Source organism: Drosophila simulans, chromosome 2R, assembly GCF_016746395.2.
Source record: "Drosophila simulans strain w501 chromosome 2R, Prin_Dsim_3.1, whole genome shotgun sequence".
Taxonomy (NCBI): Eukaryota; Metazoa; Arthropoda; class Insecta; order Diptera; family Drosophilidae; genus Drosophila; species Drosophila simulans.
The window spans coordinates 3,671,217-3,696,820 of record NC_052521.2 but is presented as its reverse complement, the minus strand read 5'-3'; the positions used below and the strand labels follow the sequence as shown (position 1 = coordinate 3,696,820).

Here is a 25,604-nt window from a genome sequence, read left to right as displayed (position 1 = left end):
CGTTTATTTCATTCGCTGGCAGTGAAATCGAAACGCAGCGACTGCAGCACAGGGGAGGGAAAGTAGCCGTGAGCCAAGAGCCCCGACAATGGGGCGTATGGGTAATATTTATTTTAAGGCAACGTGCCTCGTTGGCAGAGGGGAGGTGCTTGTAAAACGGTTGTTAGAAACTGTGTTAGGCCGACAATGCACTGCGTTGCACTCAGCTGCAGCTGAGGCCTGCGAAGGAAGGCACAGAGGGAGTGGCCCACGTAGAAGGAGGGAGGGTGCACTTGTGCCCAAGTGACGTCTTAGTCGCCTCGACTTCGATTTTTCCTGCTTCTTGTACCTTAGACGAGAGTCTGAGAGTGTTCTGTGCCCACCAGCCCTCCCTGCCGAAGTTGTTGCTGTCACTGTCATCCCGCTGGCGGTTTTTGTTGCAGTTGCAAAAGCAGCACGTACATACATATGCGCTACGATCCATTTCCCTTCTGTTTGCCCCATCTTGGCAAACAGTTACAGCATTTGTGGGGAAAATTGCACTTGATATTCCGTAATCGTTGTGGGAGTCCTGAAAGCGTGACTTTTGTAACAATCTATGCCATTTAAAATTCCTCAATTCTCACAAAGTTCCTCTTCAGAACGTAATCGATCATTTGATCTATTTCATTTTGGTGATCTATTCAAGAAGATACGATGGATGGAAACGATAGTATTATGATTATATTGGTATTCCACTTTTAACCTTTTCCTATTTGGTAGTAGAACGAATGTGTAATACGCTGTAAACTTAGATCATTGGATCCTTTCAAAACTTACAATATAACTTCCGTTCCCTGTAGGCCTTTATCTATATATTCTTCAGTCCAACCATTCATTTGGTTGATTTCGGATGGCGGGAATAATTTCGTTGACTTTGAGCGACAACGTTAATTGAATTTTAAATTTCCGACGGGGACAATGGCGGAGGTGGGCGTTCCCAAACTGCGTTTGCCAGTTATCGGATACAGCAGAGCTGATTAGTAAGCAAACGAGTTCCAGTTAGATCTGGAGCTTGCAAAACATGCAAATGGCGGAGAACATAGAACTCCTCGAGAGAAAATTTATTTATTTGGGTCTTATGTTTAATGGATCGTCGCTAAAGAAACCCCATAATAAATAAGCTTTGTTTCCCCTTCTTTTTGCGGACAGGTCGCGATGATCTTTCGCCTTCGAGCAGCTTGAACGGATACTCGGCGAACGAAAGCTGCGATGCGAAGAAGAGCAAGAAGGGACCTGCGCCGCGGGTGCAGGAGGAGCTGTGCCTGGTTTGCGGCGACAGGGCCTCCGGCTACCACTACAACGCCCTCACCTGTGAGGGCTGCAAGGGCTTCTTTCGACGCAGCGTTACGAAGAGCGCCGTCTACTGCTGCAAGTTCGGGCGCGCCTGCGAAATGGACATGTACATGAGGCGAAAGTGTCAGGAGTGCCGCTTGAAAAAGTGCCTGGCCGTGGGCATGCGGCCGGAGTGCGTCGTCCCGGAGAACCAGTGTGCGATGAAGCGGCGCGAAAAGAAGGCCCAGAAGGAGAAAGACAAAATGACCACTTCGCCCAGCTCTCAGCACGGCGGCAACGGCAGCTTGGGCTCTGGTGGCGGCCAAGACTTTGTTAAGAAGGAGATTCTTGACCTTATGACATGCGAGCCGCCCCAGCATGCCACTATTCCGGTAAGGGTCCATATCAATCATATCATTACAAAAAAAGATCCAAGATCAAAGTGTATGCTTTTTAGATGAAAATAAGTACAAGCCCAAGATTAAGAGTTATTTAATAGAAACATGAAAGTAATATAATACAAGTATTAAAGTAGCTATGTAATAGTAATCCAATATATAGTCACTAGTCTATAGTAATTCTAATGAAGAATCGTAGTCGCGGAAGCAAAGAGCCGAACAGAACAATAAGAGTATTGATATAGTTATATAATATAAATAAAATACTATTATAATAGTAATGTAGTTCTAATAAGTAATTCGATTACTTTAGACTCCGCTCATATTTGTCAAGCAGAATTCCACTCACCCATACTTTTTAATTTCCGGTACAGCTACTACCTGAAGAAATATTGGCCAAGTGTCAAGCGCGCAATATACCTTCCTTAACGTACAATCAGTTGGCCGTTATATACAAGTTAATTTGGTACCAGGATGGCTATGAGCAGCCATCTGAAGAGGATCTCAGGCGCATAATGGTGGGTCAGATCGAAATTAACTATATAAATAAAATCTAAATTGATTTCTATGCTTGTGCAGAGTCAACCCGATGAGAACGAGAGCCAAACGGACGTCAGCTTTCGGCACATAACCGAGATAACCATACTCACGGTCCAGTTGATTGTTGAGTTTGCTAAAGGTCTACCAGCGTTTACAAAGATACCCCAGGAGGACCAGATCACGTTACTAAAGGTGAGTAGCATCGAAATCAGTGGGCTCAATCGAAAAGACTATAACTGAACCCTTCAACGTTAGGCCTGCTCGTCGGAGGTGATGATGCTGCGTATGGCACGACGCTACGACCACAGCTCGGACTCAATATTCTTCGCGAATAATAGATCATATACGCGGGATTCTTACAAAATGGCCGGAATGGCTGATAACATTGAAGACCTGCTGCATTTCTGCCGCCAAATGTTCTCGATGAAGGTGGACAACGTCGAATACGCGCTTCTCACTGCCATTGTGATCTTCTCGGACCGGCCGGGCCTGGAGAAGGCCCAACTAGTCGAAGCGATCCAGAGCTACTACATCGACACGCTACGCATTTATATACTCAACCGCCACTGCGGCGACTCAATGAGCCTCGTCTTCTACGCAAAGCTGCTCTCGATCCTCACCGAGCTGCGTACGCTGGGCAACCAGAACGCCGAGATGTGTTTCTCACTAAAGCTCAAAAACCGCAAACTGCCCAAGTTCCTCGAGGAGATCTGGGACGTTCATGCCATCCCGCCATCGGTCCAGTCGCACCTTCAGATGACCCAGGAGGAGAACGAGCGCCTCGAGCGGGCTGAGCGTATGCGGGCATCGGTTGGGGGCGCCATTACCGCCGGCATTGATTGCGACTCTGCCTCCACTTCGGCGGCGGCAGCCGCGGCCCAGCATCAGCCTCAGCCTCCGCCCCAGCCCCAACCCTCCTCCCTGACCCAGAACGACTCCCAGCACCAGACACAGCCGCAGCTGCAACCTCAGCTGCAACCTCAGCTGCCACCTCAGCTGCAAGGTCAACTGCAACCCCAGCTCCAACCACAGCTTCAGACGCAACTCCAGCCACAGATTCAAGCACAGCCACAGCTCCTTCCCGTTTCCGTTTCCGCTCCCGTGCCCGCCTCCGTTACCGCACCTGGTTCCTTGTCGGCGGTCAGTACGAGCAGCGAATACATCGGCGGAAGTGCGGCCATAGGACCCATCACGCCGGCAACCACCAGCAGTATCACGGCTGCCGTCACCGCTAGCTCCACCACATCAGCGGTACCGATGGGCAACGGAGTGGGAGTCGGTGTTGGGGTGGGCGGCAACGTCAGCATGTATGCGAACGCCCAGACGGCGATGGCCTTGATGGGCGTAGCCCTGCATTCGCACCAAGAGCAGCTTATCGGGGGAGTGGCGGTCAAGTCGGAGCACTCGACGACTGCATAGCAGGCGCAGAGTCAGCTCCACCAACATCACCAACCCAACATCGACGTCCTGCTGGAGTAAAAAGCGCAGCTGAACCCACACAGACATAGGGGAAACGGGGGAGTTCTCTCCAGAGAGTTCGAGCCGAACTAAATAGTAAAAAGTGAATAATTAATGGACAAGCGTAAAATGCAGTTATTTAGTCTTAAGCCTGCAAATATTACCTATTATTCATACAAATTAACATATAATACAGCCTATTAACAATTACGCTAAAGCTTAATTGAAAAAGCTTCAACAACAATTGGACAAACGCGTTGAGGAACAGGGAGAAAAACATTTAAGAGAACCATTGAAAATCATGAAATTTAGAATACATTTTTTTTGGGTGGATGTACGACGCATCAGACTCACGATCAATTCTCGAATTTTGTTAACTAAATTGATCCTCCAAACTGCATGCGAAACAGATCAGAAAAGAGAACAGACAGTAGGGCGTGAACAGAGGGAAGAGAGAAGAGAATAAAGATTGTTTATATTTAAAAAATATATAAAATAATAATTACTAACTCTAAACGTAATGAAAGCAACTGTATAATATCTAACTATAACTATAAATTCGTACTGTAGGGAAGTGAGAAAATCTGTTAAATGAAACAAAAAATTATGATAATAATACTATCATCCACCATAATTAAAATCATTTAAAATAATTAAAAACAAACCACTTTTAAAACACGCAAAACTTGGACTGATTTTATAAATATTTTTTAATCATAAAGAAAGGCAACCTGAAAAAAATATTACAAAAACCAATAACAACATATTTTATTATGACACCCTTTTATTTTTTCAAAACAAGAATTTAAATTCTTAGATTCTTTCAAATTAATTTCATCCAAAAATATTAGCCAGCAAAAACCTTATTATTGGCATTGTTTTTAGACATGTTTTCAAAAAAACTTTGATATTGAAACTAAACAAAGGATAATGAAATGAAAGTGATTGGAGTCTTACTCAAAAACCAAAAGGCATCAAAAGGTATTAAATTTAAAATATAATCTAATTTCGAGTTCAACAAACACTTTTTGGTGGAAAATAGTTTTCAATCACTTTGATAAAAACCACACAAATGAATAAATACATGCATACACCAAAAGACTTCAATATATATTTTTAAAATTTACATTTGTAATTCGAAATTTGAATAAGAAACACATTCATCTAATTTGGCAAAATCAAAATTTTTTATGAAAGCCACAAAAAAAAACGTGCAAATTTGTTTACTTCGGCAATTTTATGTTATACAAAATTTATGCAATTGATTTTCAAAATAATTTTTATTAGATTTTATTAGTTTCATTTTGCTTTGGGATGTACATTTTAAATAAATTTTACTTTAAATTGTTGGCCTTATTTTAACTTAAATCAAATTTATTCTAATTTTAGTAAAAAAAATGTGTTTAAAATTGAAAATAAGAACACTGTAAAATATTAATAAAAATTAAAGTTTAAAGTGATTCTTTTATTTTGTAAAAAGAAGACAAAAAATATCTTACGTAGCTTTCTACTTGAATTGTGCAATTTTTTACTTTTACTACTAATCCTAATTTAAATATAATTTACACACACGCATACACACGCCTACACATACAGCCACATATTTTTAATTTTAAGTCAACCTAATTTATAAAGATGAATTTGTATAATGACGAACTAAAATTAGCATGACATCATGGACATATTTGGAAATAACGCTAATCAAACGAGCGAAATGCATTGAAGAAGAAAATTCTTGTTAAATATAGTCTGCACTTTGACAAACGAAAATCAGTGAATTATTTATTCATATTACAAAGACGTTCGTGGGAAGCTCCAAGGGAATCCATGGACTATCCCGGCTCATTAAACTCTTTATTAGTTTCGTTTTAACATAGGCCTTAGTTAAATTCCTTCTAGCATGCATATTCAAGTACGTTCAATTATTATTATACAAATATACAAAGTTACTTTTATACATACCTTGTTTTGTAGTTCTACACGTAATGTAAAGAAACAAACTATCGAAATACGGATTATTTTTACCTTTTTACCTTATTTCTGCAAGTGGAAAAGAGAAAGCAAGAAAATTGTATACAATATATGAGAAGTATGTTGAAACAAAAATAAGAAAACAAAAAAATATTCAAAAACATAAACCCAAAACTCAGTGTTTTTATTTTCTCAATCTATTTTTGTCATTTCCGTTTGATTTCCGATTGCTAGGGAAAGGATACGAAATAATGGGGTGCGAGGGAAAGACTTATGAGGTAGAAATTCAGAATTCGAACAAAATTTTGCATTCGATGCAGATGCAAATGGCTGTGAAATTGGCGAGGAACAAAAGGAAGAGATCGAAGCATGAACATGAATTAAGCAGTTGCCTATATTGTCGACATTTGGTTTATGATTTCATTCAGTTGGATTATGGATGAAATGCAAGTGAGCTATTTAATAGCCTTCAAGCGTACTGTCTAAGTACCACTAGAGTTTACTAAGAACACGAATGTGGCAGGGAGCGAATGACTTTCCACATATTCCATTCGATTTGCCATTTCGGACCCAAGTCGAGTGTTATATATTTAGCGTAAGTGAAGTTTAATAAATACTCTCAATTGACCCTCTTAAGATCTTTCAAATATTATAATAGCACGCCTAAGACTTTGTACATATGCATATATTAATACATATATATATTTATAGCTCTGGCTCTGTAAGATTGAAAACAAAAAATGCGAACAACCAAAATACAAATAATGCAACCTGATGAATTACGAAAATACAAGATTGTACGGTATAAAATAGCAATTTGTTGACAGATTCATTCATATAAGAAAGATTAAGAAACAGCAAATACACAAAGCTAAAGCTGAAACGTAAGAAAATCGTTATGTAGATTTTTGAAATTCAATAATGTGTTTAATTTTTATGCACTGTTTTCTGTTATGTGTAAACTCGTAACTTGTTTTGCCCCACTACCTAGACCTAACTATGTAGAACCCACGACCACGACCGTGTACACACCCTGTAACCCTAAGAGAAATTGATCGACACTCATACTCGTACACTTACAAGCATTTTGTGTTCAACTTGTAGATATTGATCCTGAATTGAAAAACTACCTCAAGCAAAACAAACGATGATTAAGCAGAAGGGCAACAGATGTTGGGTGATGGAAAGGTTTTAAGCATTATAAAAATAAATGTAACTACAAGCGAGACCTTAGCAGCAGAGCATGAGCAGGAAAAGAACAAAGTATATACACTCAAGAAAGCTATTTTTTCTCTTATACGAATTTGTTTCCATCGCACTTTTAGCCCACGATGACTTCGTTTTGAACTAAGAACGCACAAGCCTTGTTAAAGCTACCTGGTTTGCCGCTCATCATTGCCTAGCTTTAGGCGTTATCAGAACTACGTATAATCGGCGACTTTAAACTTCAGTTCCACTTTTTTCCATTATCATAACCTAAGCAGGACAAAAAGAGAAAGCTTTTTAAATCGACTTGAGTTAAATAGCTGAGTTTTTCTCACTGCCAAACCGAAATTGAGATATAATACCAAGTAGATTGACTAAGTTATCGAACCGCAGCCATTTTCAAACTTAGAGTAAAAAAAGGGGAGAAACCATAAGTCTAATTTCATTTGCAATGTCTAGCAATCAGTAATGTAATTCTAAATTGTACCATTAATACCCACGAAATATATACAATTATAACAACCAGTTCAAGATACGATTTCGAGTATATCTTTAAGTCAGAACCTATACGTAAATTGATTGACAACGCACACAATTGCTAGACAAAGATCTTAGCGAGTAAAATCATTTTTCCGGAAATAGAGATTTTAAAATACGAATAAAAAACTGAAAACTGAATTGATGGCATTTTAGTGTAACGAGAAATACAAAAGAAAATCGATAATCTAATCAGCAAACTTACAATATTGTGAAAGAAGCCCATTATTACACCGCAGATACGTAGAAAAAAAATAGTAAATTAAATTGGTGATTTCACGGATCGCCTAGAAATAGTTTTCTATTTCACTCGCATTATTATTTACATGCTACACTGCCAGAAAACTTTTACTTCACCTTTTACATTTATCAGCAGTAAGTCGATAAGCAAATTGCTTCTTTATTTCAAAAACTTTCCATGTCTCGCATATTCCTTATGTTGCCGTAAATCGATTTTGATAAAGAGAGAGAAGTAGAGATTGTTAGCATTAAAATAAACTAGCAGCGAATCGTGCTTTTCTAATTTGAATGGATTTCACATTAAATACACCAGAATGGAAGAAAAAACTCCATTTGCAATATATACGGTGCATGGAAAAGGAGCTACATGCACTTTCATACTTACATAAGTGGATGAACCTGACATTATATTTAAAATCCTAATTAATTTAATGGTATGTAATGCTCTAACGATGTTACGTCACACACACTTTTATACTTTAAAATTAAAGCATTATGTTAAGTTGGTGGACATAACTACAATAACAAGACAGCTGATATTGTCGATTATATGCAGTTAGTTGTCGAGTAGGATATTTTTGAGGGTCTGGCCAATTGTCAAAAGTTTAATCTAAAAGTAAGGGCGCAAAGATTACATTTTTAAAGCTAATTTCTTAATCAATACATTAATTTAGAACTAGATACACATACAATTTGCATAGTTGTATAATTAAGTTGTAAATATATATATATATATAACATAAATCTAACAGAAGTCTATATATACGATATATGAAAAGTGTAATAAAATAAAAACGATATATTTAAATAACTTGTTTTTGTTGGGCATTTAAACATGTTGTTCATGGAGTAAGATATAAACTATCATCCTTAAATAATAATAATATTATTATATTATATTTATTTTTATTATAATAAATTAATATTATATTTTTCAGCATGAACAATAGTAATGTCTACCTTTTTGTCCGTTTGCCTGTTTGTCTGTCCGCATAACCGCCAAGATTTCGAAACTTTAAGATAAAAGTTTTATGATTCTAGTGACACCTAGGATGTTTTTCGATGCCTATATTCCGCCCAAACTGTATCCTACATACATTTACACGTGTAAATCCATCCATTTTTTAGCATTTAATTGATAACTACTTGATATTCGGTATACCGCATTTATCATTATTTTACACCAATATATACAATATTTTTTTTATATTTCATTAGAAGCGAAAAAATGCTTAGTTTACATAACATCAAATATGTACATATCTCAACGGTTACTTCGTTGTTCTCTTGTGGAAATTGTTCTCCCCCGATCCAATTGCTTTACACCAAACTGGAATTCCTCGAGATCGATGGAAAAAATGGATACAACTTTAAAGCCACAAAACAATTGAAAATTATAGACTTTTTGTAAGTATTCAGAATCTAAAAGCATCCTGAAACTAAGCACATGCACTTAAATTGCATTATACAATTTTTAATTGGATAAGAGTATATGACATTACGAAAATTGCATTACCAAAAAAATGAGCTCTGATAAGTTTAAGTTAATTTAATTATATAAAGCACATTTTATTATTTACTACTATTAGTTTGGTAAATATGAAATCTATACATTTATTTAAGCGAAAAGCAATGTGTTTCCTATTTTTAACAAATGTATAACACCAGGAATGTCAATCGATTAATGTGTTACTTTTATGTTCTGACAATTTTAGTCCTTTTTAACTTCGTAGAAAATTCACGAATTTTGTTTTCAATGTAATGTTTGGCGATGAAATATATATTTTTTACATGGATTCCTATACTGTTTAACATAAATAGTGCACTGTGTTAATTTTTGTCGATACTACGGTTGGGTTTTCGATGGAGATTGACAAGGCAAGTGATTCTGATCAACTATAATGTGCAATCTGAGAATGGTTCGCTCTCGATTCGAGTATGCTGAACGTGATTCGATCTTGGAAAGATTTTGAGATCAAAATTCTTACATCGAGATCGTTGGAAAGGGTTTTTCTCTGAGTGGGGATCAATTAATAGGGTAGAGAGAAGGCAATCCCCAAGAAAAATATCTAAGAAGAGTTATCCGGAATCGAAAGGTTTACAGAGAAACAAATAGAAAGTGAGCTGATCCGGAAAATTTAGAACGGCGACAATCAACTAAATGTTGTCTTCTCTTTACGAATAGAATCCCAAGATCTTAAACAATTGGATTGATATTGAGTTTTGGTGAATTTACTTTTATGATTTTGATCATTTCCATGTCTTAAGTTGGTAGGTAGGTAACAAGTTTCCTTGAAGACTTATGAGACCAACACTGAGTAAAATGATAATTTTAGTTCATTCACATAAGGGTTAATCAACACGGCGTTGTCACCATTTGTGAGTATATTTCACTGATACCTGTTTTCGACTTTTACATCATCGTGGAGTTACAGTTTTAGCTGTACATGAAGTCCTGCACAGTGTGAAGAGGATTTTTGGGTACACTTAAGGATAATTTTACAAATTAGAAGGATATAAAAAGGTTTTGGTATTTTTTCTTTTGTATGTTTTCTAGAAGGTATATTGCGTTGCACACAAACGGTCACATTGATTGACAGACGCGAAGTTATAAGTAAAATTTGGTTTAAGTTAGGCAAAGGTAATTACGAAATGATTAAGGAGCAAAAAATGTAACAAAAAATGCCGATATATTATATTCTACGCTCTTTTATTGGCACTTAAAAATTCATTTCTCATTGTCCATTCGTTGAAACACGTAAGCGGTTGTAAGCAAAGTGACAAGATGGCGGCCTCATCTAGTTAGTTGAAAACCGAGATTAAATATGAAATAACTAGTCTGCCAAATTGCAAACGGTTGGAAGCGGTTTTAATCGTTTAATTTTGAAGCACTCACCGGCCCATAAGTGAGGTTAAGAACGAGCGACTTTCATCTGTATTACTTGCTTTCGTTGCAGACCAAATGGCTGATTCCGACGATGAGTACGACCGCAAGCGACGGGACAAATTCCGTGGAGAGCGCGACAGTTACCGTACGGAACGCCGGGATGACCGCCGGCCGGTGGGCGGCTCTGCCGGTGCCCGCGACGAGTGGGCGGAGCGGTAAGTGAAGGTCACCTTTCAACTATTACATGACACCATTACTGGACGTTTCAGCAATCCATTCAGGGGCGCAGCTTCCGCAGGTGGCGGAGGAGCTCGCCACAGACCAGACTATAGCGACTACCGTGGTCCGGGAGCCAGACCACGCTATGGGTCACCCGGCCGTGATTTGCCCCCAGCCAAGCGTATGCGCCCGGACTGGGGCGACGGAGATGTGCGCGCCAATCCCCGCTTCGGGGGTGAGTTTTACTACACTCCAGGCTATTCAGATTGCTTATCGAATTCTCTTTCTATAAAGGCTATGATCCGTATTTGATGCAGGCCTGGAACGACCACTACCAGTCGATGCACTCGGCCTACTCCCACGCCGGCCATGCCCCACCTGTTCGGGAGTCCATAGGTGGCGGCGGGAGCGACACCCTTACCCAGCCGGCCATGCTCAACCTGAAACAGTTCCTCGACACCCAGGACGAGAACATTTCTGACTCGGAAGTGATGCGCAAATACACCGAATATAAAACAGACTTCAAGCGCCAGCAGCTAAACGAGTTTTTCGTGGCCCACAAGGATGAGGAATGGTTAGTAGCTGACCAAAAGTGGATCAACGACGGTTTTGTTGATATCTCTGCTTGTGCAGGCGCATTGCGTTATTTGCCGTTCTTCTGCTCGCCACTCATAACTTTCTATGTATTAAGTTTTTCTCTGCAGCTTTTTGGGTTTGTGAGATAAAGACTTCTCTGAGAGGTTCTGCGCCATAGCAGAGCTGTTAACTGAATACAATTTATTAATTACCCGGCGAGCAATGCCGAGGTGTGTTCATATTTCAAAACCGCGATTTATTTAAATTCGATTGCCCAAATAAATATAAAACAATCCCATAAATAACGAAAGCGATAAGCTTGCAAGGTAAGATTTTGGGTGATAATTCAAAAACAAACAACCTATCTAAACTGGTGAACAATTTACCGAATCCACTATCAACAGCAGGGCGAAGAATGAAGAGAAAAGAAATTAAAACAAGGGTTTTAATTACTGCAATATTAATAACCATACCATTTTGTTTAACTGCAGGTTCAAAAACAAATACCATCCCGAGGACAGTGTTAAACGCAGCGAGGAGCAGCGGGGCTTCCTTCAGGTTTAATTTTTTGCTTCATTTACCGCAGAAACCATAACCAATCTTACTTATTGCAGAGGCGCACTGATGTTTTCATGGAGTTATTCGAGAACGGAACAATAGGAAGTGTGAAGGTGGATTCTTCTCAGGCAGATGCTCTGATCCGTGTTTTAGATACATGCGTTATAAAGCTGGAAGGCGGCACTGATGAGGACCTCAAAGTCTTAGACGAAAAACCCAAGGATCCAGTAGTGTACGAACGAAAGGCGGAGCCGATGCAATCCGTCAAGGCGGTGGAGAAAACTATTAACAGTCCCAAAGACGAGATAACTGAGGCAGATCCATTGCCAGTGGTCGTGTCGACACAGCGGAAACCCGTGGGGCCTGTTAATTCTGATGAGGAGAACTGGGATGATGATAACGATGCAGAAAATTCGGCGCCAAAAAAAGAATTGGCGGAGGATTCGAAAGACAGCGATTCCAAGCCTGAGGACAAACAGCTGAACAAGAAAAAGACAAAAAAACGCAAACGCAATAGTAGCGATGATGACAGCTCCTCATCCGAATCCAGTTCTAGCTCAGATGAAGAGAAACTTAAGGAAAAGTATGATGTGGAAGATGGCCTCAGGACCGAACAAAAAATCGAGGCGGAGAAGGACAGACAAGAAGCGACCAAAGCAAAACAGGAACCACAAAGTCCCAAACTGGACGAGGTCGAAGGAAATGATACTACTGAGCCCAAAGGACTAGACTCAAAAATCAATACTGTCGAGATTGACGATACTTTGAAGTCCCCTGAAATTTCTTCGAATCCAATTAAGAACACGGATAATGGAGACAGCAGCAAAGTAGAAGAGGATGAAGAGAAGCCCTCTGTTGGTAAAGACAACGTTGTCGAAACCGAGACTATTGATCTAGACAAAGTAAAGGATTGCCAGCCAAGGGCTTTGCATAGGACCTCCTCCATCTTTCTGCGAAACTTGGCCCCTTCGATAACCCGATCAGAGATCGAGGCCGTGTGTAACCGATTTAACGGCTACTTAAGGGTGGCCATTGCAGATCCCCTGGTAGAGCGTCGTTGGTATCGTAGGGGTTGGATAACCTTCATGCGAGACGTCAACATTAAAGAGATTTGCTGGGGACTAAACAATCAGCGACTGAGAGACTGTGAAATGGGAGCTATCGTCAATCGGGACCTCAGCCGACGGGTACGTCCAGCCAATGGTATAACTGCCCACAAACAAGTAGTGCGATCAGACATTAAACTGTGCGCCAAGATTGCTTTAAATCTGGATGAGAAGTTCAGACTATGGGCGGAGGTGCCGAAAGATGATTCCAATTCCGCCCGAGCGAACGAGTCCTCTGAAAATGGCAGCGGCTCCACGTACGGCTTCAATTCACAAAACCCGGTGCTGCAAAACATCACTGATTACCTTATCGAAGAGGCGTCAGCTGAGGAAGAAGAGCTTCTCGGCCTTACCGGCGAAAACAAGGACACTGAGGGCGAGCCCATTGAGCGTGACGAGCAACTTATATCCGTTCTTGATCGCCTTGTGCTTTACTTGCGTATAGTGCACTCAGTGGACTATTACAACCATTGTGAGTATCCATATGAAGACGAGATGCCCAACCGCTGCGGCATTATCCATGCCCGCGGTCCACCTCCTGTTCGGGTGACCAACAACGACGTGCAGGAGTATATCAAGATGTACGAAACCAAGTTGCAACAGTTTCTTACTAAGACTGTGCCACTGAGTGACGAAGAGATTAAGAATCTTGGAGCCAAGGACGCCGAAACGGAGGTGGAAAAGTTTGTGCAAGCGAACACTCAGGAGTTAGCGAAGGACAAATGGTTGTGCCCCCTGTCGGGTAAGAAGTTTAAGGGGCCCGAGTTCATCCGCAAGCACATCTTCAACAAGCACGAGGAAAAGGTCGACGAGGTGCGCAAGGAGGTGCAATACTTTAACAACTATCTGCGCGATCCTAAGCGTCCGCAGCTTCCCGAACATCCAGGCACCTCTAAGCGCCCAGAATCGGAATCTGCCCGTGGAGGGGGTGGAGGGTAAGTAAAACATTTATTCCCATTGTACAACAAATTAGGGTAATTAATTAATTTTCTTCACAAAATGTTAGATACCGACCGCCCATGTATCCACCTTTTTCGGCGATGCCCTACGGTTTTGGTCCACCCATGATGGGTGGGGGCCGTGCAGGACGCAACTTCCCTCCCGCTCGCAGGTTAGTACTATACATATTTTTCTATAGTGTAGATGTGCAATTCTCGGCAGTCATTCCCAACATTTGTGAATAGATAAATTTAAATTTTATTTGATCGACATTGTCCAAGAATCGAAGACGACCTTTCCTTGGAGTGCTAAAGAGAAACATGCAGAACACATGATTCCACTTTCCACTACAGCGGATTACAGTTCCGACGTACATACTCGAACACTGATAGCATTTAGGCGACTCTATCTTGCCCTTTTTTTTACTTTTTCTCTTTTGTTGGCCTAAATTGAAATTTGTCACAACTTTCTTGTGTCGCAAATTTTTTGCAGAGAATTGCCGTTGGAACACCAGCGCCGGCTTATCGGTTACCATGATTTGGATGCGCCTGCCAATTCTGATATGTTTGACTAATTGATTAGCACAATACAAATAAAAACAGGCCATATTGATGCAGCTTATATCGGTTGGCGAGCTCAAGTTTTAAAAGCAATTCAAGCAATGCTAGGAAAAGTATCTACTGCATATAAAGATGGTTTATATACGACTAATGATATCTGTTTTCCTGTACCATGCTAGAACTACCTTTATTGCCCAAAATAAATGAAAATCCATAGCCTAAAAGAAAACATTGTAATATTTTGTATCTCTGCCCTATCCTTAGTCTTGCGTAAATAATTCCAATATCTATATTCATTTTCGTTGCTTGCAGACCCGGTGGTTTTGATTATCGACCCAGATCACACTACCGGGACTTGGACGCGCCGCAAGAACCGTACTAGAACTAGCTGTGCGGAGATCACAAGCAAGATAAATTGTATCAAATTAACTGATAAACACTCAAATTAAGTTATCTTAATTTTCGCCTGTTTTGTACGGTCAACTTTTGTATTCCACAAGGAAATAAAGTGCGAATGAAAAGCATGTTGCTGAGTTTTTATTGGGTTCTATGGTTTTTCCCTTTGTAAACAGAGAGCGCGTACTAGAATGTACGGAAATGTCTATACGAGATACACTTATACAAATAAGTTCTCTTGGCTAGACCCGAAAGATTGGCATTTGGAGAAACGAGCTAAAAATAAGACCGCAATCGCCGGCGTGCTGAGATCAGAACGTCAAAAAGAAAATATCCCTTGCCAACGTAACATTGTGGTGCAGTTGGTCCCAGTGGAAAAGCATATGTTCAGGAGAATAAATGGTGTCAAGCACGGAATGTCCTGTTTGCGGAGTTGCTGCCTCACAAGCGTGCACTAGGTGCAAAATGGTGCGATACTGCGACCGCGAGCACCAGAAGCAGCACTGGCCGCAGCACAAGCGCAGATGCAGGCCATTTAGTGAGGAGCAGGATGCCGAGCTGGGCAGATATTTGAAGGTTACCCAGGATATCGCAGCCGGGCAAATAGTCTTCATTGAGGAGCCCCTAGTCGTGGGTCCCAAGTGGTATCTCTCCGACGCAGACAAGGAGGCCTCTATCGTTCCGTGTGTAGGCTGTTACACTCCGTGCCGTCTGGGGAAGCACCAGTGTCGCAGGTGAAACATTCTAATTACAATAGTCCATCATCCATTTGATCAATGTGATTTCCAGATGCCGTTGGCCAGTCTGCAGCGCGGGCTGCGAGCACGAGCCAATGGAATGCAGCGTGCTTAGCCTGGGATCGGGATCATCAACTCGGGCAGATACCCGCTCATTGAACGACTACTTCAGGGGCGATGCTCTTTTGGTGCTCAAATGCCTTCTGTTGCAGCGACAGAGTCCCTCGAAATGGTCGGCCTTGTTAGAAATGCAGTCTCATGAGGAGGAGCGAAAGGGCACCGAGCTGCACGAGGAAGCAGAGAAGCGAGTAGTGAGCTACCTTCAAAAACGGTTTCTATGTAGACTTAAGCAAACTAATCCAAGCCTTCTAACCGATTGCGGACCGGAGATGCTGCATCGGCTTTGCGGCATCATCGAAACCAACTTTATGGTCATCGAACTGCCGAGTGGCGTGGAACTCAGCGGGTTGTTCCGGCAGGCCTGCATGATGGAGCATGCTTGTCAGCCCAACTGCGACTTTCAGTTTGATAACAAGACTCAGCAAGTCGCTGTGCGTGCTGGCTGCGACTTGCGAAAAGGCGACCATCTACGGATTACATACACGAACATCCTATGGGGCACCCAACTTCGCCAGCACCATCTGCGCCTAACGAAGCATTTCAGCTGCCGCTGCAGCCGCTGTCTCGATCCAACGGAATATGGCACCTATATAAGTGCGCTGACATGTCTGGGGGATGTAAATCAGACCTGTGGCGGAACCCACTTGCCAGTGGATCCACTGGACGAGAACACACAGTGGAAGTGCGACACTTGCCCAATGCTAGTGGATGGAGCTTACGTGGCTGAACTGCAGTCCCACATGACCGAGCAGGTGGAGGGCTTATTGGCCGGATGCCCCTCCGCGAATCAGGTTGAACTTCTGTTGGCCCGCCTGACCCATATGTTGCATCCAAATCATTTTCACACGTTCAACCTAAAGCACACGTTAATCCAGCTGTATGGTAACGAAGCTGGCTTGGAATTGGGCGTGCTGAGCAACACGCAGTTGGAGCGGAAACTGCGGCTGTGTGATGAGCTCTACAACGTATGCCGGCGACTGGATCCGTACAGCATTAAGCTGGCTATCTACGTCACGGTCATCCTGATCGAGGTCGCCCACACTCTGCAGGAGCAGGCACGAAGGTCACCAGCAGAGGGGACTTCCCTCTTGGGTCTTGCGCAAAGCCGCCTTAGGGAAGCGCATATGGTTTTGGAGAAAGAGCAACAGTCAGTGGCCGGTAAAAAGCTAAACGAAAAATTGCAGAAGGAAATCTTCGAGTGCGAAAAACTAATTCTAGCTTTTGCCTATAATCAAGATCACGAAGCCGATAAAAAATAATTTTCTAACATCATTTTCGCATTCGCAAACATTAATCGACAAAAAATTTGTGATTCAGGAGAAAAAGCGTTGAAAGTGGTAAAAGTAAACATTTTAAAAACCGGTTGCTGTTAAGTTCTGTTAAAACTAAGCACACTTTTTTTTTAACATTCAGTGAAGAGCCGTTCAAAAGAAATCGCAAAACGAGACTTTAGAAATCTTTTCAAAATACACATTTTTGTTGGGTTGCTTATAAAAACTATACGATATATATAAAATAAGATTTTAAAATAAAAATATACGTGTTTGTGCACTATACGTTATTTTAGATCCTTTGGAAAAATCCGCTAGATTACCGGGAAAACAGATATAAATATCTATTTTCTTCTGAATATCTGAAGCTAGAGACTTGTACTAAATAATCAGATATTCTGTATATTCTTATCAAGGGCTCGCGTAGAACATGAAACGTCCGTCCAAAATTATTGACATGATTGACTGCTTTATAGTTTATCTGCCTATATTTATTTGACTATATTCAATTACCTACAATGAATTCCTAAATTATTCTGTAGCTTGCAGTTCCACTCGCTGTTGTCGCAGAAGCTGTGGATGCGCCCTCAGGATGTCACGTTGTTGGCGGAGGTTTTTAACAATTCCTGGCAAGTGCCAGGCGTGTCTAAGCAGACTGTCTGTTACATCAAAGTGGGCATGCCGCACGCAGCGTAGTTGGGAGCAGTGCGCCACGGTTCGGAGGTCCAAGGCCATATCGTGCACCAGCGTAGCCAAGTATTCCTGTGTCTCGTTGATGGCATGCAGTTCCAGCGTGAAGTGCGGTCGATCGAAGTGAATCAGCTTAATGCCGTAGACGACGGGCTGGCTGTCGTCCGCTGGGCGTAGGAGACCCCTACAGGCCAGTTCGTAGGCCTCCTGGGTCTGCAAATCGACACCGCAGAGCTCAAACATCTTGCGCTGATGGGATGCCTGCATGGAGGCGGCTAGACTGCTGATCCTGTCTGCGGACACGTGTCGGTGATTCGAGCGCATTGTGACCCGTGAGTCTGGTAGGTTATTTTCGGTTGCGGTGCCTAGGTGCCCGATTAGATGGTAGACCCGCACTGGTCGATTTCTCCGAATAGAAGTAGACTGGCCTGCTCCCCTGTTGATCCCAAAGACTACAAGAGTATGGTTAGATCTGGATCTAATATGTTTTACTTTACTTACGCAGGACTCCGCTGGTGTGATCGCCCAGGCTGGACACTGTGGTGCAGATCAAGTCGCGCGGGAGGTACCGCGGTCCGGTGGACAGAAGGTGGTCCGATAGATCCGTCTGCTCTGCTATGTTATGTAGTACGTGATCAGCTGCGGTGCCTGTGCCCAGGAGTCTTATGTTCTCCTGCAACTTGCGTGGTTCCCTCTGTTCCATTTCGTTGAGTCCTTTTGCAGATCCGACTTTAATTTCAATTTGTTCGTTCAATGGCGCTAGGCTTACCCTTGCAAATGTTGCTCAGAATAGCATTGCGCACGTGCTTCACCTTCATACCGGCTGGCTTGTACACATTTAGAATGCCATTCATGTGCTTAAACACTGTGGCGGCATCATAAACTTTAGTTAGAGCCATTTCTGCTTTAAGTTACGTATGTGCGCTTTTTGTTTTCAAATTGACTTGGCAGTGTTGGTAAGCACTCACGAACAGCTGGGCACATGTGCTGCCCAGTACTGAGTAGGGTGTAGACATGCACTTGCAACTTAATTTATAAAAATTATAAAATAAAATTTTGTTTTCAAATATCACTTTAATTTTCTAGAAAAAATGTTGCTGGAAATTCTTAAAACTTTGTGGTCTTTATATTCAAATTCACAGTTTTGAGATTTCAGGCAAAAACATTGTATCACTGCAAAACAAGAACCCCACGAAAAAAGGAAACAAATTCGATTGGGCTATCTTAAAAATTTTCTACCATTTTCACAAATATAACGGGAATACCCTCACTGTGGCTTGCATACTATTGGCTTCAATTTAAAATGACAACAAAACTGTGACTACCATAAATGTTAATTAAAATATCGGTGGCCGTTGGATATCGATTCCAACGATAACATCGATTATTTAGCAGATGCCTTTTACATCTCTATTGCACGTGTAGAATTTGTTTTGACCGCAGGAATTTGTATAGCACCTATTAACTCACATTTTAATCGCAAATACTGAGAGAAACCGCGTGTTGAGATGAAGTGGACTACGGCAAATATCAAACATGTAAACTACACGTCGAAGCACGAACTGTATGTGGGAACACACACAGGCTCTTTTAAACGTACGTCCGCTTGTTCTTTATTGAACAGCACTTGCAATAATAACTTAATCTTTTTAGACCTGGTGCCTGCATCCGAAAAGAGCCCTTATGGACAAAGCAATCTGAGTGATCTGTGCGCCCTGGATAAGGATTCCCGCGTCACATCTCTGGCTTTTGGCAACGACGATCAGACGGAGATTCTTCTAGGCCGGGCCAAGGACGCCGTGGAGATTCACTCCTTCACAGAGAAGGGACATTCTAGGAACACAGTATCCTTCAATGCTGCGCCAATCGTTGGTCTGGCCCGATACAATGACAAGCTTATTGCCGGCATTGGCAACGGACAGATACAGAGCCTGGAGCTAGAGGCCAACGACGAGTCCGAGCCCGTGGTTATCAGCACGGGTGATCAAATGGACCACCTGCGCCAATGCGCGCAAGTCAGAAGCATTGTAGCCACTGGCGGCAAGGAGCGTCAAAACAATCTAAAGGTCTACGATCTAAATTCCGATGGCAAGCAGATTTTCACCTCAAAGAATTTGCCCAACGACTATCTGCAACTGGAGGTTCCGGTTTGGGACAGCGATATCGGCTTTGTGGATGGGCCTAGTGTGCTGGCCACTTGCTCGCGAACCGGCTATGTTCGCATCTATGACACCCGCAAGCAGCGTCGACCTGTTGCATGTTTTGCCAGCGAGGAGCACGGGATGAGTTTTACGACTCTAGTGGCAAAGGGAAACTTTATTTACACGGGTACCACGATGGGTGCTTTAAAAGCCTTTGACACTCGACGCATGAAAACTCATGTGCATACTTATAAGGGATTCACAGGCGGGATTAGTGACCTCCATATAGATGCCACCGGTCGCTTCCTGAGCTCTGCAAGCCTAGACCGATACGTTCGTATCCATGATTCCGAAACCACAGTGCTGCTCTACCAATGCTACGTGAAATCGAAGGCCACTAAGATTCTTATCCGACCGTTTGAAAACGAAGCAGGGGTATCAGAAGAACCTGAGGAGGACGATGAGCTTCAAATGGATAGAAACGTGAGTGAAAATAAGAGTGTCAACGCAAAATCTGTGGACAATGAATACGAGGACATGTTTGATCAGATGCCCACTGTGGGGTAAGTTTAACTACATATTAAGTGACTAAATAATAAGCTAAAATCTCATATTTTGGTCAACAGTGACAGCGATAATGAGTCCGAGGAAGAGACGTCAAATACTAAGCTTTCAAAGGCCAATCTAAAAAGAAGATCGTCGGAAAAGTCTTTAAAAAACAAAAAGAAGAAAGTTGTGATTAGTTAAAGCGACATGTATTTACGTTATAAGAATATTAAAGAAAAATAGTATAGATATTCGGCGGTTTTTTATTAAAGAACTAACAAACATGGCATCGTAGGCAATCACAGAGCTCCTTTAAAAAAGTTTCTGTGTATGTTACATGCTGAGCTGACTGTCGAGCAACGAAACATGAGGTGCGTAGGTGTCACAAGTACTTAAAATAAATTATATTGTAAAGAAGGAAGCAACAAACGTCGACTGCGATGGTGGTGTTTTACCCCCACACAAAAACCACAGCGGAGACCAGCATAAAAATGGATTCGTGGCCTTCCTGTCACCGTTTCAATAAAGTGTTGGGTCTGTAAAAACATTGCAGCTTCTGGTGTCTAAGATAAGGTGTTGTTTATTTTCCATTTCTAAAAACATGTTTCTTAAAAACTGGCTTTCGGGGCCAGTAATGTAGGAGGTAACCTAATTTAAAGAGACGACGCTTGCGGTTCATCCTTTCTTTTATTTATGTTATGGAGTTGTGGCTCAGTGGCTTAGCATTTTTGTGGGCTAATACTATATGCCAGTTACTAGAGGAGTACAACATTTTTATTATTTTAAATACAAAAATAAAAGTAGGAGTAGTTTTCAAACATATTTAGACTAGATACAAATACTTTTTTAGCAGCACTTATGTTAAATCTACTCATGGTTTCAACGTGCTTTACATACACTTTGTTATCAATAGTATAAAATCAAAATAGTTGTTGAGAAACCTATTTCTACACGTACAATGGATTTCCTTTGAAAAACGTTTATGTACGACAACGGAGATAAATTAGTATTGTATCCATAAATAGTTTGTTATTATTCATCTTAAGTATGCTTCTGTCGAAATAGTTTTGGCCATATAATATAAAATACACATAAAAAGTATCATTTGAACTAGAATTAGATTTTTATAATTATAAATTTAATTTATTCATATATCTAATTTAGAGAAAGAGTAATGGGTGTAGCATTTTAAATTGTACATTATATACAGGACTATAAAAGCTAGAAAGTTGAGCCCAAGCTCAACTAATGGTAGATGGTGGAGACGTCTACGTAATCATAGTTTGTTTCAGAACTTATCCACGCCTGCAATTTTCAAAATTTTAGTTCTTGATCTTATAATTTTCCTTGCCAGTTCCTATCGACTTGCTAAAAAATGTTAAAATTTGTCACTTGCTTCTAGATAAACAACGGGCATCTGATAGTCCAGCAACTACATAATTATTCTGTTTTGTTTTAAAAATTCAAAAGCAGAAGAAAATATGGGCAGAGCTTAATTCATATAATGTAAAACGTACCCACCAATGTTGAGTTTATGAACATAGTTGAAGTTTTAATTGCATGAGATGTTTAATTTAAAATGGAATGTTTAAATCAAAATTTCAGCTAGTCGAACCGAAACGCCAGAAAATTGCCCAGCATCGGAGGCTTTAAGTAGAAGTTGTAGTCGCGAGTCGCTGGCATATCTTTGAATTTGGAGTGATAATTCCTTACCTAAATTAAAGCATGAGCTTTGAGCTCCGCCAAGTCCTACAATTTCATTTGAACTACAGCAGACTAAAAACTTTTAATTTCTTTTTCGAACTAAAAGTCGAGCAGGTTAATACTAAGATACCAGCCAGCGAACTTCGAAGCGGTTTCTAACGCGAACACGCGTCCTGATTCGAGGCTGCCATAAAGGCAGCCGGAAGATAAGGCAACTCCAACCTCCCAGCCCCGGTCGGACGGCCTTCACGGCATGCACACGCACTCGGAATGGTGATGCCGAATTTCGTCCTGGTATCATCTCGGCATCATCTCGCGGCTCGGCGTGACGCAAGCATAGCTTGCGTGCTGATTGAAACTTGGATGTCAGTGGAAAACCTGGCCGCCGAAAAGCGATGGGGCGACTAACACTACCAGAATTCCGCAATCTTTTAGATTAAATTTTAATTTCATCCTTACGTTGCCCCCACCAGCACCTCCACCTCCATCAACGGTTAGTGGGCACCTTTTAGTTTTTCCGTCGGTTTTGCTTTTCCAGATACGCGCCACGAAACTTTTGTTTGCCGACAAATAATTTGGCTCGGGAAGTTGGCGCCTCGCTCTGGTTACCATCGTCGCAATTTCAGCGAGTGAGCTTTGACAGCCCCCAAAAGTTGGACATCATGGGCTGACAATGTTTGCCGGAGCAGAGCTCGGAATTTTTAATGCAAGAGCAAACTTCGGCGCTCGTGATAATGTTGCAATTTGCAAATAGCTTATAAATCGGGCTAAAAGTTGCAGGGCCAGATTTGGCGACATAGAAATTAACTCGCAACTATTTGTTGCCAATCGCTTGTTTGGACACTGCTCATCATTATGCTAACAAGGTCCTTGTGCCCGAAGAACCATCCGCCTAATGGTAAGTCAATAAGTGAACCCCGAAACAATCGAATCAACCGATCCAAGGATGGATGTTTGCTCATTTGGACAGCATTGGACACGTCCTTGGATCCCCTTGGCCTGGAGTGTCAGCTGTCCGCGGCCATAAAAACGAGCTGCGCGTTATTTGCATACTCATTGAATGGTGAACGCCGCGACGAGCCTTATTACGATTGGAACACAATAAGAGTGGCCCATAATCGTAAAGAAAGCAGGCAATTCACTGGCTCTGCTCTGGTCTGGTCCTGGCAGCGGATCCCTCGGGTTCCGGCGAAGATGTGTATCGCTGGCCAGGGCTAGCAACAAAGGAGTGCGCCCAGTTGGGACAGTCCGAGATGTCGGAAATTAAGTGCATTGTGGCATGTCCCGCTCCGGGGAGAAGTTGAGATGGGAGCTGTGAAGGCGCGGTTTCCCAACAATGCTCCTTGTGGCGCCCTGAGCTCGCAATCAATCGATGTGGTAGTTGGCAAGTTGGATGCCGTAACCGAATATAGCTTTAAACTGCCCAGATGCAGGACTATTTGTTACCCCGGGCGACGGGTGGCGGCAATCTGAAGGCACGCCCCTTACATAAATGGATTCGTGCCAATACCAAATATTTCGGGATGTGGGCCAACTTTGCAAGTTTGAAGTCAATTTAGCGGAATGTTGCCGGGACGAAATATGTGGGCCTCAGTGCTCACACGTGGGCAGGACCTTGGATATTTGCGTTATTTTCCGAGAGGCCGGAAAGTTGTGCGGCTGGCACACATGTGCGCTGGCGGAATACTCGAACTCGACGACTCTAAACTGTCTGACTGGGGCTCTTTGCATTTCTGGCCCAATTGACTTTTAATGGCTCTATGGTGATGGTGATGCGATGCGGCTAAAACAACAAACACAAGTTCGACTGCCGTCGGAAAGTTTATGGGAATGCTGAAAGGGTTGCGAAATATTGAAGTATGTAGCTTTTGGGCGATATAAAGAAAAAGAAAGAAAGCCTCTTACTCGACCTTCTTTATTTTTGAGATTTTCCGGCACTGCTCCCATTATTCGTGCCCAAAAGTAGCTTGGGATGCCTGAAATCAGCTTGGAAGTCTTTTTCAAGTAAATCCCATTAATGCCGAACGCGGCGAAAACTCAAGCGGCAGGGGAAAACGTCCTGACTAATTACTTTTCATTTGATTTTCGATGACGCACAAGACAGGTGACGAGGGCACCGTTTCGCAAGGACGTTCTTTCACGTTTGCTCACACGGAAACGAGTCGCGGCATTTCCGGTTTCTCTATGCTAATCTGCTCTTGACTGACATTAAATTCCATATTTTATTCATTGAAAATGCATGAAAGCTATGATATCAATGGTATTTACACCGCCAAGTGTCAAGTAGATTGGATTTAGCACCGATCAATTAACTCCCATGTTACATTTTTGCATCGATGTTTTCTGGAATGGTATTTGACCATCCGCCTACCCTTAAATATTGCCGCGTAATTGTTGTTCTTTCAGTGAAACTGTCATTAAATAAAGTGCGTGTGCATTTAAGCCGGCTTTGGCGACGCATAAGCCTATTATATGAGTCCCGCTTCGCGACCCAAAAAACGCGCGAGATACCTTGCGCATGAAAAGTGTGCTGATTTGATTATATAAACGATGCTGAACAAGTTCCCTGGGTGATGTAAACAGAGGCTATATAAATGTACTTATGCATATATATTAGGGGTCAGAGTTGCGTACTTAGGATCGAGCTCAGCGATCAGATCGATAGTTCGAGAGCTTAACTACGAATGTAGGCAGAATCGTTGGTCCTACGTGCAAAAATGCGCCGTATATTGGCCTTTCTCCTTCCCGAATTCGTGCGTCCTTGCGATTTAATCCTAGCCTCATAACTTATTCAGTTTCCCCTTTCCCCGCCTCCCCGCGGCAAACGATTTCAATTGATTTTAATTTAATGGCAATGGCGAATGCGAACAAACGAAATTAGATACTTGCGAGTGAAATTCAATAAACTTGAAAGTGTAGACTGCCGAAAAAGGGCGTCTGGTTCATTTAAAATTCATTACATAATCGCGATGATATATGGTTTGGGTAATGGCGCATGGTTAAAGCTTAATTCTGGATAATTTGATTGCCGAAACGCCAGTTTGGGTCCCTTATTAAATCCCAAGAAAGTACAGACAACTTGCTGGCCCACAAACGACCAGTGGTCAGAATCCAAATAAGAATTTACTAGCAATCAACACATTTGTCGCATGTCGCCCATAAACGGACATGAAGAGTTGACTTTTCTCTTGTGTTAGACATCTGCTTCGACCTTCGTCCTTTCTTCCCTTTTTACTTCCGCAGGGGTTTGCAATTAACAAGGCAAGAAGACCACACAATTCGAGCCGAAACCGAAATGCCCTCACAAAATCTCACATAAAATATGTCTTTTTGGGATTCAAGGTCGCATGAAGCAAGACACAAGTATGTGTACCTACCAATTGCTTGACTAAATCGCCTTTAATCGTGTAATCCACTATTCAGATACTTGTGTTGAAGGGTATTCGAAATAAGATACATATTTTGGGCTTTGTGCGCTTGTGTCATGTCTTTAAGTAGCGGGTTCTCCTTA

General features: G+C 41.9%; 5 protein-coding genes across 15 annotated transcripts in view; 4 read left to right on the top strand and 1 right to left on the bottom strand.

Moving 5' to 3' along the window:
* Window positions 1–4,924, top strand: part of LOC6733195 (ecdysone receptor) — a 70,772-nt gene extending 65,848 nt beyond the window's left edge. For all 5 annotated transcript variants that reach the window (XM_039292717.2, XM_039292716.2, XM_044922725.1 and 2 more), the window contains 4 exons: window positions 1,171–1,685; window positions 2,066–2,209; window positions 2,271–2,423; window positions 2,487–4,924. In XM_039292717.2, coding sequence (XP_039148651.1) covers window positions 1,171–1,685; window positions 2,066–2,209; window positions 2,271–2,423; window positions 2,487–3,650 — 1,976 coding nt within the window. In that variant the 3' untranslated portion in view covers window positions 3,651–4,924. The remainder of the gene's footprint in view (window positions 1–1,170; window positions 1,686–2,065; window positions 2,210–2,270; window positions 2,424–2,486) is intronic.
* A 5,236-nt stretch (window positions 4,925–10,160) lies between these two features.
* Window positions 10,161–15,012, top strand: LOC6733194 (serrate RNA effector molecule homolog). 7 transcript variants are annotated; one of them, XM_016167465.3, is made up of 8 exons: window positions 10,161–10,284; window positions 10,601–10,745; window positions 10,812–10,984; window positions 11,044–11,323; window positions 11,817–11,883; window positions 11,940–13,924; window positions 13,996–14,100; window positions 14,801–15,012. In XM_016167465.3, exons 2-8 carry the CDS (start codon window positions 10,606–10,608, stop codon window positions 14,868–14,870), a joined length of 2,820 nt encoding a protein of 939 aa, XP_016026082.1. In that variant the 5' UTR covers window positions 10,161–10,284; window positions 10,601–10,605; the 3' UTR covers window positions 14,871–15,012. The 7 variants fall into 7 exon arrangements, 6 of the variants coding, with proteins under 6 accessions (XP_016026082.1, XP_016026080.1, XP_016026081.1 ...); XM_016167463.3 differs by having other exon boundaries at window positions 14,421–15,012; XM_016167464.2 differs by having other exon boundaries at window positions 10,800–10,984.
* Window positions 15,013–15,087: 75 nt separating this feature from the next.
* On the top strand, window positions 15,088–17,248 carry LOC6733193 (SET domain-containing protein SmydA-8). The gene is made up of 2 exons (XM_002080233.4): window positions 15,088–15,618; window positions 15,674–17,248. The coding sequence occupies exons 1-2, from the start codon at window positions 15,284–15,286 to the stop codon at window positions 16,998–17,000; spliced, it is 1,662 nt and encodes a 553-aa protein (XP_002080269.2). The 5' UTR covers window positions 15,088–15,283; the 3' UTR covers window positions 17,001–17,248.
* A 230-nt stretch (window positions 17,249–17,478) lies between these two features.
* On the bottom strand, window positions 17,479–18,701 carry LOC6733192 (mitochondrial mRNA pseudouridine synthase Trub2). The gene is made up of 3 exons (XM_002080232.3): window positions 18,472–18,701; window positions 18,204–18,416; window positions 17,479–18,154 (listed from the first exon to the last, which is right to left on the bottom strand). The coding sequence occupies exons 1-3, from the start codon at window positions 18,599–18,601 to the stop codon at window positions 17,544–17,546; spliced, it is 954 nt and encodes a 317-aa protein (XP_002080268.1). The 5' UTR covers window positions 18,602–18,701; the 3' UTR covers window positions 17,479–17,543.
* A 373-nt stretch (window positions 18,702–19,074) lies between these two features.
* LOC6733191 (WD repeat-containing protein 74) lies at window positions 19,075–20,640 on the top strand. The gene is made up of 3 exons (XM_002080231.4): window positions 19,075–19,298; window positions 19,356–20,406; window positions 20,470–20,640. The coding sequence occupies exons 1-3, from the start codon at window positions 19,211–19,213 to the stop codon at window positions 20,588–20,590; spliced, it is 1,260 nt and encodes a 419-aa protein (XP_002080267.1). The 5' UTR covers window positions 19,075–19,210; the 3' UTR covers window positions 20,591–20,640.
* Window positions 20,641–25,604: the final 4,964 nt, after the last annotated feature.

What these genes read in the sequence shown, in the direction of transcription:
- LOC6733193 (XM_002080233.4), top strand. Translation starts at nt 15,284, where the DNA reads ATGGTGTCAAGCACGGAATGTCCTGTTTGCGGAGTTGCTGCCTCACAA. An exon ending in GGGAAGCACCAGTGTCGCAG is followed by an intron (nt 15,619 to 15,673) that starts GTGAAACATTCT and finishes TGTGATTTCCAG; the next exon opens with ATGCCGTTGGCCAGTCTGCA.
- LOC6733192 (XM_002080232.3), bottom strand. Translation starts at nt 18,601, where the DNA reads ATGGCTCTAACTAAAGTTTATGATGCCGCCACAGTGTTTAAGCACATG. An exon ending in TCTGAGCAACATTTGCAAGG is followed by an intron (nt 18,417 to 18,471) that starts GTAAGCCTAGCG and finishes GATCTGCAAAAG; the next exon opens with GACTCAACGAAATGGAACAG. An exon ending in TCACACCAGCGGAGTCCTGC is followed by an intron (nt 18,155 to 18,203) that starts GTAAGTAAAGTA and finishes ATACTCTTGTAG; the next exon opens with TCTTTGGGATCAACAGGGGA.
- LOC6733194 (XM_016167467.3), top strand. Translation starts at nt 10,606, where the DNA reads ATGGCTGATTCCGACGATGAGTACGACCGCAAGCGACGGGACAAATTC. An exon ending in AGCAGCGGGGCTTCCTTCAG is followed by an intron (nt 11,884 to 11,939) that starts GTTTAATTTTTT and finishes TACTTATTGCAG; the next exon opens with AGGCGCACTGATGTTTTCAT. An exon ending in GCCCGTGGAGGGGGTGGAGG is followed by an intron (nt 13,925 to 13,995) that starts GTAAGTAAAACA and finishes ACAAAATGTTAG; the next exon opens with ATACCGACCGCCCATGTATC.
- LOC6733191 (XM_002080231.4), top strand. Translation starts at nt 19,211, where the DNA reads ATGAAGTGGACTACGGCAAATATCAAACATGTAAACTACACGTCGAAG. An exon ending in ACACACAGGCTCTTTTAAAC is followed by an intron (nt 19,299 to 19,355) that starts GTACGTCCGCTT and finishes TAATCTTTTTAG; the next exon opens with ACCTGGTGCCTGCATCCGAA. An exon ending in GATCAGATGCCCACTGTGGG is followed by an intron (nt 20,407 to 20,469) that starts GTAAGTTTAACT and finishes TTTGGTCAACAG; the next exon opens with TGACAGCGATAATGAGTCCG.